Source organism: Rhinatrema bivittatum, chromosome 2 (genome assembly GCF_901001135.1).
Source record: "Rhinatrema bivittatum chromosome 2, aRhiBiv1.1, whole genome shotgun sequence".
In the NCBI taxonomy this organism is placed as follows: domain Eukaryota; kingdom Metazoa; phylum Chordata; class Amphibia; order Gymnophiona; family Rhinatrematidae; genus Rhinatrema; species Rhinatrema bivittatum.
The window spans coordinates 219,196,075-219,210,189 of NC_042616.1; the positions used below are offsets into that span (position 1 = coordinate 219,196,075).

The following is a 14,115-nucleotide window of genomic DNA, read 5'->3' on the forward strand; positions in this document are numbered from 1 at the left end:
GCTTGCAGGCTAATTAGTTCAGTATTACTAAATAACTAATTATGTCTTGAGAGGCATATGAAAGAAATTCACTCATTATAGAATTCATGCTTTTTATATGGCTGTTAGCCACTTCTAGTTGCTCTTGAGAGAATGTAATTTAACACATGCTTACTTTTGTAGTATTCTTTAATATTCCCCAATCACAAATAGTATTTACTATTTGGATGTCTATCTTTGGTGTTTTAAACAATGACATTTTTTGTTTTTGGTTTCTAGCTCAATCTGAAACTGCCCCTTGTGGGGCTAAGGGAGCATGAGCCTTAATTTGTAGATATCACAGGCTTTCACTTTATTTTTACTCTCTCTCCCCTCCCTTCAAATCCACTATCATAGTGATAATCCTTTGTAGCGGGCCACAAACTTACTTCAGAGCCCAGTACATGCGTTATCTGGAATCCCACCCACATCATCTGGTATTCCCTTTCTCCCGGAGACTGTGATCGCTACCTCTACACCATCTCCTGTCCTAGCTGGATCTGAGAATCAGTCATGTCTCTCATTTAGCCATGCAGAGTGCTGCCATAGGTTCAGTCCCATTGAGAACCTTTGAATATCAAATTATATTCCTCACAGAGGAAAATAAAAATAAATAGGCAGCTCTTAGTTGCAGATTTATAACAATATTGTGGATCTGTAGTGATAGAATAAGCCGCTGATAGAAGCTGAGTGAATAGATTGTCACCAGAATGTCAAGATAGAAGAATTGCCTTACAAGCACCTTTAGTAAAATGGAGAAGTGGCAGGATGGGAGAATGCAGGTGAAGTGGGCTAAACTAAAGGAGCTATAGAGAAAGCATATTTCTGTTAAGAAAGTAAATACAATTAAGAGGACAAAGAAATTGAGCTGGGTCTGTCTGTCAGGCTTACAAGTACAGTAATAACCAAATGTCCTAGTAGAAACACAGGTGTTTATGTAACTAGGTTGTCTCGCAGGCTGCTGTGATAGAATTAGCTGCCGGGTCCATCTGGCAAGCAACAAGTATAGTAATAACTTGTAGAAACGCAGACGATTACGTAAGTCTTGTCTTTCTGGCAGGCTTACGTGCTTCTCAGTTGATGGGTCAGTACAGGAGATTAGTGATGGGGGCACCATCTAGAAAGGCCACGGACATCTGGGAGGCTGAACGTTAGAGCAACAGCAGCTCCTCTGTTGATGGCTCCTTAGATTATTGTGATTGGACATGGGAGGAGAGGGTTGCTGTGTCTAAACCAAAACAGGGATCTTGCATGCTCAGCTACTGAGCACAGCGAGTTATAATGGAGGAAGATAACAAAATCAATTTTGATAAAGAGAGAGATCTTACAGGAAGTCTTGCCATATAGCTGGCAGCTGGGATCTGTCCTTAGCAGTATGGAAAGGAATAACTGGGCAGACTGGATGGATGAATTGGACTTTTTCAGCCATCATCCACTGTATTGCTGTGTTATGGTTTCTACTGTTAATGGGAAAAGGAGGTATTTGGACAGGCCAGCTCTTTCATTCCCAGCCTCTTCTGCGATAAAGAAACAGGCCCATATGGTATGATTTTCCCAAAAGGGGCTGCCTGTAGTATTCAGTGAAGCAAATATTCCAAATGACTGACTGTCCCTGTCTGTCTGATAATTCAATATTTACTGTTAGGATGTAGCTGCTTTAAAATATTCATGCCGGGAATATATTATTCATAGCTTTGGTGTGCCTACTAAACTCCTGTAAGCCGTGTGGCGTTACTGCCACCATAATACATACAGCTGATGACAGTGTATGAAAACAGTGACTCTGCTTTGCCAAATAGAATTTCTAATATTGTTTGACTGAAACAGGAGAAAAATGGGTCTAGTGATTTACATTTTGTGTTCAGAGCCTGTTTTCCATTCTATTGACAAACCAAATCAAATAGTCTCTTAATGCAGAGTGAAAATATTTAAAATTGTTGTTGTTTATTCAGAGTTTGCAGTTTAATAAGAAAAAAAAAGCTTTGAAAACACGAGCCCTGCACTTTTTTCCACTCTCTTTCAGTTCTGTGTACAACTTATTAGGACCCCATTTAAACTGAGAATATGCACAAGAATAGCAGTAGCAATGTGGTTAGTGAAACTTCAGCCTTAAATCCTAAAATACCTACAAACTACAGGCCCAGAAGATGGGTACAGAGAGAAGGAAGAGTAAACCACTCCAGAAAAGGGGAAAGAGGAGAAGCATGCTCAGAAGGAGCCCGGCTTGCAGTTCTCCTTTCTGCAGCACCTTGTTACATTTAGCAAGCCTTACAAGTGCTTTATTGATGAATGGCTCTCTGAAGAAAGCTGTGTTCTTTTTGCATGTGACAACTCTGCTAATCTAATTAATGTAATGTTGGTTTTTTTTTTAAATGAAGATCCATTTAGCAAAAGTAGAAAGGGAAATACAGGAGCTGAAGTTGAATTTGGAAAGAGTCGTTATTGAGCGAGAACAGGTGGAGAATAAAAATAAGGTAAGTAGTAGGAGCCTGACTTTATACATTCTGAGCACGTGCCAGGATTTATGTGGTTTCATGGGAAAAAATGATGTTATATGAAAACATCACTTATAAAACAATTTGAAAATTATTGATTTAAAGAAAATTTTCCAACTAGAAAGGTTTAGATGGGCTAGCCCCAGTGCCTCAGTAGTAGTGCTGCGCACTGCCAAGCAAAGGGGTTTGAGTTTGATATTCAGCTCGCCGGGCCGGCCAGGGTTGTGGACACTGCTAAGGCAGGTTTCATGGCCCATGTGAGAGGGGAGGGAGTCCCGGATTGGATGGGAAGTGGAACTGGGAGGAAAATGATTACACTACTATAATCAAAATTGAAAAACAGTCAGAAATTTGAATTGAGAAAAACTACTGGTTAATGTGTTTACACGTTTGCTATTAATGTAAAATGGCATCTACTTATTTATGCATGTAGGATAGCGTTATGTGAAAGAAAATTTGAGCTTGCTTTTCTGTCTTTGCAAAAACAATACTATGCTTTTTATGTATGCATTTTCTGTTTGAAATTAGGAGAGCTCTCTCAACGATGCTCTAGTGTTATTCCATAGCAGCAGTCTCTGCTCCTTTCTGGTAGAGTTTTGCTATTTTAAATGGAGGTTAGAATTACTAGCCAATTATTGTTTATGTCTTAAAGTTGTGTTCTGAACATAGGTCATTTTGATCCAGATGTACTAAACATTTTTTCCATGGAGACGTAATAGAAAAAAGCCCTTTGTACATCTGGCCCAGTTTTTGAGAATGATCCCTTCATGTTTACCTGAAGGTGTCAAAAATGTTTGGAAACCTAATTTGAACACAGTCAAAGTTCATTTTAAAAACAAGTGCACAAGTGGTCAATGCATGATTACATCAATTTGACTAAATTGTGTAATACAGTGCTTTGTAATAGTCTTCACACTCTTGCACATTTTTCACATTCTGCTGTGTAAAATATACAAATCAAAATGCATTAAAGTAGGAGCTTGTTTCACTAATCTATGCAACATACTCTACATTTTAATTGTGAAAGAACAATTTCCTAGCGTGTAGACAGACAGACTCCGGACCAGTGGGTTTATGCTCCCCTGCCAGCAGATGGAGATGGAGCAAGCTGACGTCACAGTATATCTAGCTCTGCAGTGACTTCAGCCTTCCAGTATTCTCCGTCTCCAGCAGATTGTGGACGTGCATCTCCCTGTGGGGATTGCTTCAAGCTTTTTGGAAGGAGAAATTAGAAATTCTAAATTCAGGAAAAGAAAGCCCCGCTCTCCTGCAATGATACCTAAAGGTCCCACCCCCAGTTGAGAATTCCTGAGGTGATTTCCGTGGTCCCTCAGAGGTGTGCCTTGGTCTGGTAGCTGGTTTCCCGGCGTTGACTTAATTGCTAGTTCAGCTGAAAGGCAGCAGGTGCAGGAGGCAGAGCACGGTGGTGCTGGCAGATGCCCTCTCTCCCCGCAGCCAGCGACCATCTCTGTACTCAGCTGGTAAGTGCTGAGCTCAGGTAAGATTTAAAAATAAATAAATAAATAAATGGGAAGTTTACCTTTGAATCAGAGACATTTAGAGGGTTTTCAGGACGTCCTCTGGTCTTGTGCATTTCCCTTTTGTGCGAGAGCCGTTCTGATACACGTTTACTGCCATAATGGCGCCGGTAAGCAAGAAGCCATAGCATCTTCCTAATTGTGTTGCCTGTCATATTAGGGCTTCTCAGACTGACCTGGATTCTAACCTGTGTCAGCGCTGCTTAGATGCTCAGGGAGAGTTGTCTTCCTCTGATTATGCTAAGCCAGGCTCTTCCCATTCTGATGATGGGTTAGTCATGGCCTTAACTGAGGGGGACACCAAATTTTGTTTCTCCCTTGACTGGGTTCTCTGCTGGCGAGGGCAGTTCTGTGGGACCAGCTCCAGTTCCTTCTGGACCTGGCTGCTTTTTCTTGGGTGGAATTTTTTCAAGGCTTACAAGCCTTTCTTCAGACGCAGTCCTCCACTTCCCCCATTCCTGTCCGATCAGACCCTCAGCTGGTGGCTCCTTCCTCTTCCAGTCCTATGCTTAAGTACCGCAGCTTGCCTCGGCTCCCTTTAGGTGTTTCCGACAGGAATCCGGATGGCACTAATGATGAGGTTGATCCTGATTCCCTGGAAGATGGGGAAGTTCCTCCAAGGCTGGAACCATATCGAACCATGTTGTGGTTCTTTCATAGAGATGAACTGCCGGCCTGATTTCCCAGATCTTGAAACAACTGGGTATCCCTGGTTCGGATGCCATGTCACAGCCTAGGAAGAATCCCATTTTGGTTTTGGTTTTTCACTGTGATGGATGCCATTCAGGAATCGGTTGATCTGGAATTGGAAGCTCCAGAGGCAAATTTTAAAGGGGGTTGGATGTTGGAAGGTCTGTATCCTCTGGATCTGGCAGTGAGAGTGTTTGCGTTTTCCCAAAGTGGATGCACTGGTATGTGCAGTCTCTAAGCAAATGACTATTCCCTAGAGGGAGGAGCAGTCTTGAAGGATGTACATGATAGAAGGATTGAGGCTATTCTTAAGCAAGTCTTTGAGGAGTTGGTGATGACTTTACAGATTGCTTCCTGTTGTATACTAGTGGTGAGGTCTTATCTGCTTCTCTCTCAGGAGGTTGATGAGTCTGGAGGGAATTTCAGGTTATGAAGTCCGTACCTTGGTGATAGCGGCCAGGTGTCAACTCTGGTTGCGAAATTGGTCAACTGACACAGCCTCCAAAGCTAATCTTACCAAGATGCCTTTTAAAAGCTCGCACTTGTTTGGAAGCAAGTTGAAGTAACTGGTCAGTAAGTGGGGTGAGTCTCTGGTTCCTCAGTTGCTGGAGGATAAGAAGCAGGTTACAGTGCCCGTTTGGTATGAGGAGTCGTCTCTGGGGTTCCAGGCATTTTCGTCTCTACAGACGGATGACCTTTCAGCTGATTCAGCCTTTTGCTAGGTCTCAGTCCTTTCGTCCCCGACAGCCCAAGAGAGGAGTGGGCTCAGGTAGCGGACCTTCCCGAACTTCCCAATGAAGGTTTGCTGACCCACATTCTGGAACAGGAAATAGGGGGATGTCTCTCTCTCTTTTCTCTCTCTTTTATCGGAAGTGGGTTGAGATCAAGTCAGACCAGCGGTTCCTGGAGGTGGTACAAGAAGGACATGTGCTGGAATTTCGCACTGTTCCTTAGGATACGTTCATGGTGTCCCCTTGCCACTCCCCACAGAAGAAGCAGACATTTGAGTTCACACTTCAAAGGCTCCTCAGGCTGAGGGCTGTGGTTCTGGTGCCCACATCTCAAGACAGTATGGGGCGATATTCCATTTATTTTGATGTGCCCAAGAAGGAGGGCTCCTTTTGTCCTATCCTGGATCTCAAGAGGGTCAACTGTCATTTGAAGGTGACTCATTTTCTCATGGAAACCTTACGCTCTGTGATAATGGTGGTGCAGTTGGAATTTCTGACCTCCTTGGATCTGTCAGAGGCTTACCTTCATATTCCCATTTGATTGGAACACCAACACTTCCTACGCTTTGCGGTGTTGGGGCGCCATTATCAGTTTCTGGTGCTGCTCTTTGATCTAGCCACTGCTCCCAGAACACTTTCCAAGGTTATGGTGGTAGTAGAGGCAGCCATTCGGAAAGAAGAGATCCTGGTGCATCCATATTTGGATGACTGGCTGATTCGAGCCAAGTCTCAGGAAGAGAGCTGCCTGGTGACAGACAAGGTGATCTCCTTATTGCAGGAGCTCATTTGGGTGGTGAACTTGTCCAAGAGCATTCTTCAGCCATCCCAGTTGTTGGAGTATCTGGGGGTCCAGTTAGACACGGGACAGGACAGAGTTTTACTACTGGAAGTTTGGATCCAGAAATTGATGTCTCAAGTGCGTCAGTTGGTGAATACCATACGCCCAATGGTGTGGTCCTTCCTACAGATGCTCTGCTTGATGGCGTCTACCCTGGAAGTGGTGCCGAGGGCATATGCGCCCTCTTCAGCACTCTCTGCTATCTGGTTGGAACCCGCAGTCTTAAGACTATGCGGTTCGGCTCCAATTGCCAATGGAAATCTGCTCCCACTTCCAGTGGTGGTTGCAGGACGATCATCTGAGAAAGGGAGTTCCCTTGTCCTCTCCAACCTGATTGGTACTCACAACAGATGCGAGTCTCCACAGTTGGGGAGCTCACTGTCTGAACTTAACGGCCCAAGTGCATTTTAATGCCGAAGAGTTCCACTAGTACATCAATCGCCTGGAAGCCCGGGCAGTACGGCTGGCATGCTTGCAGTTCAGCCACAGGTTGCGGGATCAAGCGGTTTGCGTGATGTCGGACAACGTGATGACGGTGGCCTATGTCAATCGCCAGGAAGGAACCAAGAGCCAGCCAGCGTTGCAGGAAATAGACCAGCTTATGGAATGGGTGGAAGGTCATCTGCAGATGTTATTGGCCTCTCACATTGCAGGAAAAGTCAATGTAAGAGCGGACTTTCTCAGCAGGGAGAGTTTGGCCACAGGAGAATGGGTGTTGTCAGCCAAGGCATTTCAGCTGTTGGTGGATCACTGGGACCTTCCATTCCTAGACACGCTGACGACTTCTCACAATGAGAAAGTTTCTCAATTCTTCAGCCGCAAGAGAGATCCATTGTCCCTGGGAATAGACGCTCTTGTACAGGTCTGGCTGGAAGACAGGTTGTTTTATGCCTTTCTTCCGTAGCCCTTGCTGGGCAGGGTAATTTGCAAAATCAAAGGTCACAGGGGGCTAGTACTGGTGGCGCTGGACTGGCCCAGATGTCTGTGGTATGCAGATTCTCGAAGATGCCTGGTGGAGGCCACTCTTTCTCTTCCGCCGCACATGGATCTGTTGTAGCAGGGAGCAGTTCTTAACGAGGATTCAACTCTGTTCTGTCTTACGGTTTGGCCCTTGAGAGGGCTCACGTGTTAAAGCATGGTTATTCCTCTGTGGTGATTGCCTCCTTAGTCTGCGCTTGCAAGTTCTCCACTTCCTTGGCTTATATGTGGGTTTGGAGAGTTTTTGAGGCTTGGTGTGAGGAGCAGGGTGTTCTGCCTCATTCCGGTCCCTCTCATTCTGGATTTTTTGCAGGATGGGTTAAATAAAGGATCGGCCCTTGATTCCTTAAAGGTGCAGGTTGTAGCTCTTGCCTGTTTCAGAAGCCTAGTGAGTGGTGTTTCATTGTCTTCTTATCCTGATGTGGCCTGCTTTTTGAAGGGAGTGAAGCATCTTAGGCCTCTCTTGAGGTTACCGGTTGCATTGTGGAGTCTTAACTTGGTGCTGGACTTACGTTCCGACCACTGCGTAGCCTTTCCTTACGGTTGTTGACCTTGAAGACTGTGTTTCTGGTATCTATATGTTCAGTACATTGAATTTCTGAGCTGCAGGCCTGGTCTTGCTGGGAGCCGTTCCTTCAGGTGACTCTGGGGATGTTACAGTTGCATATGTTCCATCTTTCTTGCACAAGGTGGTCTTGGACTTTCATTTGAATCAGTCTGTTTCCTTACCATCCCTGGATAAGGTCAGGGATGCAGAGCAGTGTCGCCTCTTGCGCTTCATGGATGCCAAGACACTTGTTGTGCGGTGTCTGGAGGACGCTGAACCTTTTCAAAAGACTGATCGCCTTTTTGTTCTCCATGACGGGAGTAAACCTGGCGCTCCGGCTACACAGGCTACCATAGCTTGTTGGATTAAGGAGGTGGTCACGGCCGCATATGTGGATGCTTGAAAGCCGTTGCCTCCTCAGGTAAGGGTTCATTCCACTAGGGCTCAGGCAGTGTCATGAGTGGAGGTTAGTCTGTTGTCTCCCATCGATATCTGCCGAGCTGCAATGTGGTCTTCCTTACACACTTTTTCCAGGTTATATTGTCTGGATGTGCAGGCCCGGGAGGATGCAGCCTTTGCAAGTGCGATGTTATCTGGACCGCGGGCAGCTTCCCAATCTGTTGGGGAGTAGCTTTGGTACATCCCCACTGGTCCTGAGTCCATCTGTCCACACATTAGGAAATGGAGAAATTTTACCTGATGATTTTTTTTTTCCTTAGTGTAGACAGATGGACTCAGCTTCCCCCCCCCTTGGTTGCTGCATGAGTGTGTCAATAGTCTTCCTATGGGGCTCTGGGTCCCAAGGGATTACTGGTAAATGTTCATCCAGACCCTAGCTTGGGGTACCTAGAATCTTATGTGAATTCAGTGTTTATGGTTGGTTGAGTACAGTTCTGGTTACCTGTTTTTAATCAAGTTTTTTGCTAGTCTGTCCACAATTGCTTTTGAAGAGAATACTGGCAGGCTGGTGTCACTGCAGGGTTATGTATACTGTGATGTCAGCTTGCTCCAGCTCCATCTACCGGCAGGGGAGCATAAGCCCACTGGTCCTGTGTCCATCTCTACACTAATGAAAACACAATTATCAGGTAACTAATTTCTCCATTCCAGTTTGCCATAGATCTGGGACCGGGGAGAAGGTTCATCTTTTAGCAGAACAATGATCCTAAGCACAATGCAAAATTAACAATGGATTGAATCAGCATTTAAAAAATGAATGTTTTTGAGTGGCCCAGTCAAATCCCAGACCTGAATACAATAAAAAAAATCTATGGCAAGACTTGAAGACTGCAGTCCACGGACAATCCCCAGCCAGCATGAAAGAGTTGGACCTCTTCATGCTGTGCAGAGTTGGCAAACAGTTACCCTAATTGAACTATGACTATTATTTCTGTGCATGAGGCTTCCACCAAGTATTGTCAAAGACTTATGCATTCAATAATTTTAGGTTTTTTTTTATTTTTAATTACAGTATTTTCCGGCATATAAGACGACTTTTTAACCCAAGAAAATCTTCTCAAAAGTCGGGGGTCGTCTTATATGCCGGGTATCGTCTTATAGGGCACACCTGCTCTCTGACCAGTTTCAATCACACACACATGCTCTCAATCAAATGCATTCTCTCACTTACACACAGGCTGGCTGCTTCTCTCTCTCTCTCTCACTTCCACTCCCCCCCCCCCCCCCCGAGCACAAATAGTAGCTGCAGCAGCTTCCTCCTCCAGCCCCCGCAGGCCAAGAAAGAAGAAACCCATCGGCCGCGGGAGGCTCATGCTGCTGTCTCCTTTCCCGATTACCAGCTCCTTCGACTGCTCGGGGCCGTTCCTGCTATCGCCGCTGCAATTTTTTCATTCGGCACGGCTTTCTCCTTCCCGCGCACCGCACTGCCGTTGCCGCTGGGCTATCAGCACGTTCAAGCCCAGCGGGAACGGCAGCGGTGCAAAAAAAAAAAAAAAAAAGCTGTGGCATCCGCGGCTGCCCTTTTCTTCTTCCCGCCCCCCCCCCCCTTTGAACCGGAACAGGAAGTGATGCGCGGGAAGAAAGAGCCGTGCCGCGTGAAAAAATTGCAGCGGCGACAGCAGGAACGGCCCCGAGCAGTCGAAGGAGCTGGTAATCGGGAAAGGAGACAGCAGCATGAGCCTCCCGCGGCCGATGGGTTTCTTCTTTCTTGGCCTGCGGGGGCTGGAGGAGGAAGCTGCTGCAGCAACTATTTGTGCTCGGGGGGGGGGGGGGGAGTGGAAGAGAGAGAGAGAAGCAGCCAGCCTGTGTGTAAGTGAGAGAATGCATTTGATTGAGAGCATGTGTGTGATTGAGAGAAACTGGTCAGCGAGCTCGTGTGTGAGAGACAATGAAAGTGACTGCTCAGAGAGATGACTGATGTGTATGTGAGAGTGAGAGAGAGAAAAAGCATGGAAGTGAGAAATCTGGGTATGTGAGAAAGCATGGGAGTAAGAAGCCTGATTATGTGAGAGAGAGCATGGGAGCGGGAGGGCTGGCTGTGTGTGTGTGTGTGTGTGTGCGCGTGCATGAGAGAGAGACTGGTTGATAAGGTGACGGTGTGTGTGAGAGAAAGAGACTGGTGTGTGTGAATGTGAGAGAAAGAATGTGATTCAGGGAATGAGAAGCCTGTGCACATGGAGAGTGAGCATGGAAATGAGAGAGAGACTGGTGTGTGTGTGTGAGACAGAGAAAGTGATTATGAGAGTGAGAAGCCCGTATATGTACGGTAAGCAGAACACGGGAGTGGGAAGCCTGTGTGTGTGTATGGCATGAGAGAAACTGTTCAGGAAGGTGTCTGGTGTGTGTGTCAAAGACTGTTTGGGAAATGATTGGTGTGTGAGAGACAGAAACTGGTCATGGGGGCATGACTGGTATGGTGTGTGTGTGTGAGAGACATGGGCCCTAAGGAAGAGGAAGAGGAATAGGAGAGCTGCTGGAGGGGGTAAGGAAAGGTGGCTTTTTAAGTTTATTTTTCTTGATTGACTGCCATTTTAATTATTTAATATTATGTGATGTGTCTGCTTTTTTAAAATATTTTATTGGTGTTTGGAGAATGTTTAATAGTTTTTATGAGTTTTTAATTGTTGGATGTTATTCTGTTCATAGCTGTTTTGAAACATTTATTCTGCTTATTAGTATAGTTTTACAATTATTTATGTGTGGGGATCTATAGCTGCTTGCTAGTTCTGTTTTCCTAATAAGAGGTATATTGGTTTTTAGGGCCTGATATACGGTATTTGTAGTGTTGCCTTTTCATAGATAGGGTTGCTCCTGTTTGAGTGTAAAATTATTTTTTTTCTTAAAAATATGTATAAAAAAGGGGGGGGGGGGGGGGTCGTCTTATACGCCCAGTCGTCTTATACGCCGGAAAATACGGTACTTTTGGAATATTTCTATAATTCATACTGAAAGAACAAAGTGTAGAGTATATTGTGTAGCTCAGAGAAACAAATGCCTACATTAATATATTTCGATTTGTATTATTTAGACAGCAGAATGTGAAAAATGTACAAGGATATGAAGACTTTTACAATATATTTTATGTCCATTCTTTATTTAGCTTTGAGTATGGATATTTCTGTTGAGGGACCAGAATTGATTCAAGGGTCAGTGTCTTCAGAGTAGTCCTTAGAATGATACCTGTAACTAGTTTTGTAATGCTTTGTCATGTTCTTATAGTTGGAATCTGCCGTGTGTCTCTAAGTAGAGTGTAATTTTATTAAAATTATTTACTGCTACACATTTTTAAATCAGTGTTAACAGTTTTTTCTATAGACAAGGTTTAGTATTTTTAAAAGTATAGACTTTGCCTTTAGAAATAATTATACCAGTATGAAAATATAAAACCTTACAATAAAAGTAAAAGGCTCTGGCTGTCCACAGCGAGTGGCTGGCTAAAACATTGTACATTAAAAGCTACTTAGATATGGCAGATTTTGCCCATTGGGTTTCAGATTCCCTGAAATTGCTGAGAAGTTGAAAGCAATTGAAACTATGCTTTAGAAAAGGTTTAAAACAGACCATGAAGCCACTGTAATATTTAATACTAAAAAAAAAAAAGTGCAGGGGAACCAAGTTCCAAAATTCTGGCTTAAGTTTAGGCAAAGGTCTGAGAGAGATGCTGTTGTCAGACAAAGCCCCAGAAAGAATGCCATTGCAACTTGTTGGAAAGCACAGTTGTACAAGGTAGCAATGTAGAAACATCCAGTGCCTTTACTGTTGGTGTGGTATGTGCACTTGAACAGGCTGCATGCAGAGTTCTGGGTGTGACTCTGTTGAAGAGTAGTACCTCCTGAAGAAAATATAGCAGGAAGCTATATTTTTAGGAACTCCAGCCAGAGTTTTGTGAGTTTGCTCCCTTGCTGGACATTCTTTATTAGTCTTTGTGTTTTTTATGTCTGACTTATTGGTGGAATTTTTATTCTTTTTGGTGGTGTTATGCATGATATCTTATGTATGAAGCCATCCCTACGTGGGCATCTTGGGAAAACATGTCCCAAATGCTTGTGTTTGAGCTATTTATACTCCTTCATACCATATATGCCATCTCATCTCCTAGCGGTTAAGAGTAATTTGGGCATTTGTTTCCCATTTCCTGCTTTTCAAAATTTTCTCAACTACGTGTGATCTTGTTTTGTGTGACTAAGATGTGAATGGAACTTATTCTTGCTCCCTGCTATAATACTTTAAATAATAGATGGTTAAGTTGCATAAAAGATTTTCAAAAACCCTAATTGTCAAGATAAGTTTGTTAGACATTAAGGATGAAAAATCACCATGGTATGTTGATGTATAGTTGTGCTCATAAGTTTACATACTCCTGGCAGAATTTGTAAGATGCGTAGCGTTTTAAGAAAACATGAGTGATCAGACAAAATATGTCTGTTATTTTTAATGTGTTTCAAATTAAACTATTATGCATCACAGAATAGCACAATTATTAAACAAACCATAGCAATAAAAGAAATAATAAAATGGTCCTGTTCAAAAGTTTTCATACCTTTGAATGTTTGGACTGATAATATACACTCAAGTTGACACACACAGGTTGAAATCGCATTGAAGGGTAGGTATCCCCACCTGTGCTTTGTTTGATTATAATTAGTGTCTGTGTATAAATAGTCAATGAATTTCTTAGCTCTTGAGAAATCCTTATGCATTTCATTTAGGGCTGCAATGACTTTGGTTATTGAAGCACAGGGAAAGCAAAAGAACTGTCATGGGATCTGCGAGCAAAAGTAGTTCAACTTTCTAAATCAGGAAAAGGATATAAAGATATCCAATGATTTGAAAATGCCAATCTGATCAAGAAATGGAAAATTATGGGTTCTGTTAATACCAAGCCATGGTCAGGTAGACCAAGAAAGATTTCAAACTCAACTGCTAGGAAATTTGTCAGGATGCAAAGAAAACCCCATTAGCAACTTCTACTGAAATATAGGCTTCTTTGAAACAAAGTGGTGTGTGTTAGAGTTTCAGCATCCACAATAAGGAGATACTTGAACAAAAATGGGCTGCATGGTAGAGTTTCCATAAAAAAAAGCCATTGCTGCAGCAGTTCCATAAAACAACCTGCTTACAATATCTCAAACTTATCCTAGAGAAGCCTTAAAATAATTTGGTGTGATGAGACCAAAATTGAACTTTGTTACAACCATAAATGCTATGTTTGAAGAGGAGTCACCAAGGCCTATGTAGAGAAGCACATCATCCCTACCATGATGCATGGAGGTGGATCCCTGCTGTTTTGAGGGTGTGCAAGCTACAATGGCACAGGGAATTTAGTTGCAATTGATGGCAGGATGAATGCAGCATCTTATCAGAAAATATTGGAGGTGAATTTTGTGCATTTGGACTTTCCAACATGACAATGATCCGAAGCATAAGGCCAAGTCAACCCTTCATTGGCTGCAGCAGAAGAAAGTGAAGGTTCTGAAGTGGCCATCAAAGTCTCTTGACTTCAACATCATTGAGCCACTTTGGGGAGAACTCAAACATTCAGTTCATGCTAGACAGTCAAAGAATTTACAGGATTTGGAGGCTTTTTGCCAAGAGGAATGAGCTGCTTTACCACATGAGAAAATAAAGGGCCTCATTCACAACTATCACAAAATACTGCAAGCCGTCATTGATGCAAAAGGGGGCAATACACAACATTAAGAACTAAGGGTATGCAAACTTTTGAACAGGACCAGTTTATTATTTCCCTTATTGCTATGGTTTAATGATTGTGCTATTCTGTGATGCCTAATAGTTTAATTTGAAACACAAAAATGACAGG

The 14,115-nt window shown here is 43.5% G+C and overlaps 1 protein-coding gene across 3 annotated transcripts in view; it reads left to right on the forward strand.

Annotated features, from left to right (window-relative positions):
* TAX1BP1 (Tax1 binding protein 1) overlaps nt 1-14,115 on the forward strand; it is a 262,473-nt gene that overhangs the window by 192,503 nt on the left and 55,855 nt on the right. For all 3 annotated transcript variants that reach the window (XM_029589185.1, XM_029589184.1, XM_029589183.1), the window contains exon 14: nt 2,397-2,492. In XM_029589185.1, coding sequence (XP_029445045.1) covers nt 2,397-2,492 — 96 coding nt within the window. The remainder of the gene's footprint in view (nt 1-2,396; nt 2,493-14,115) is intronic.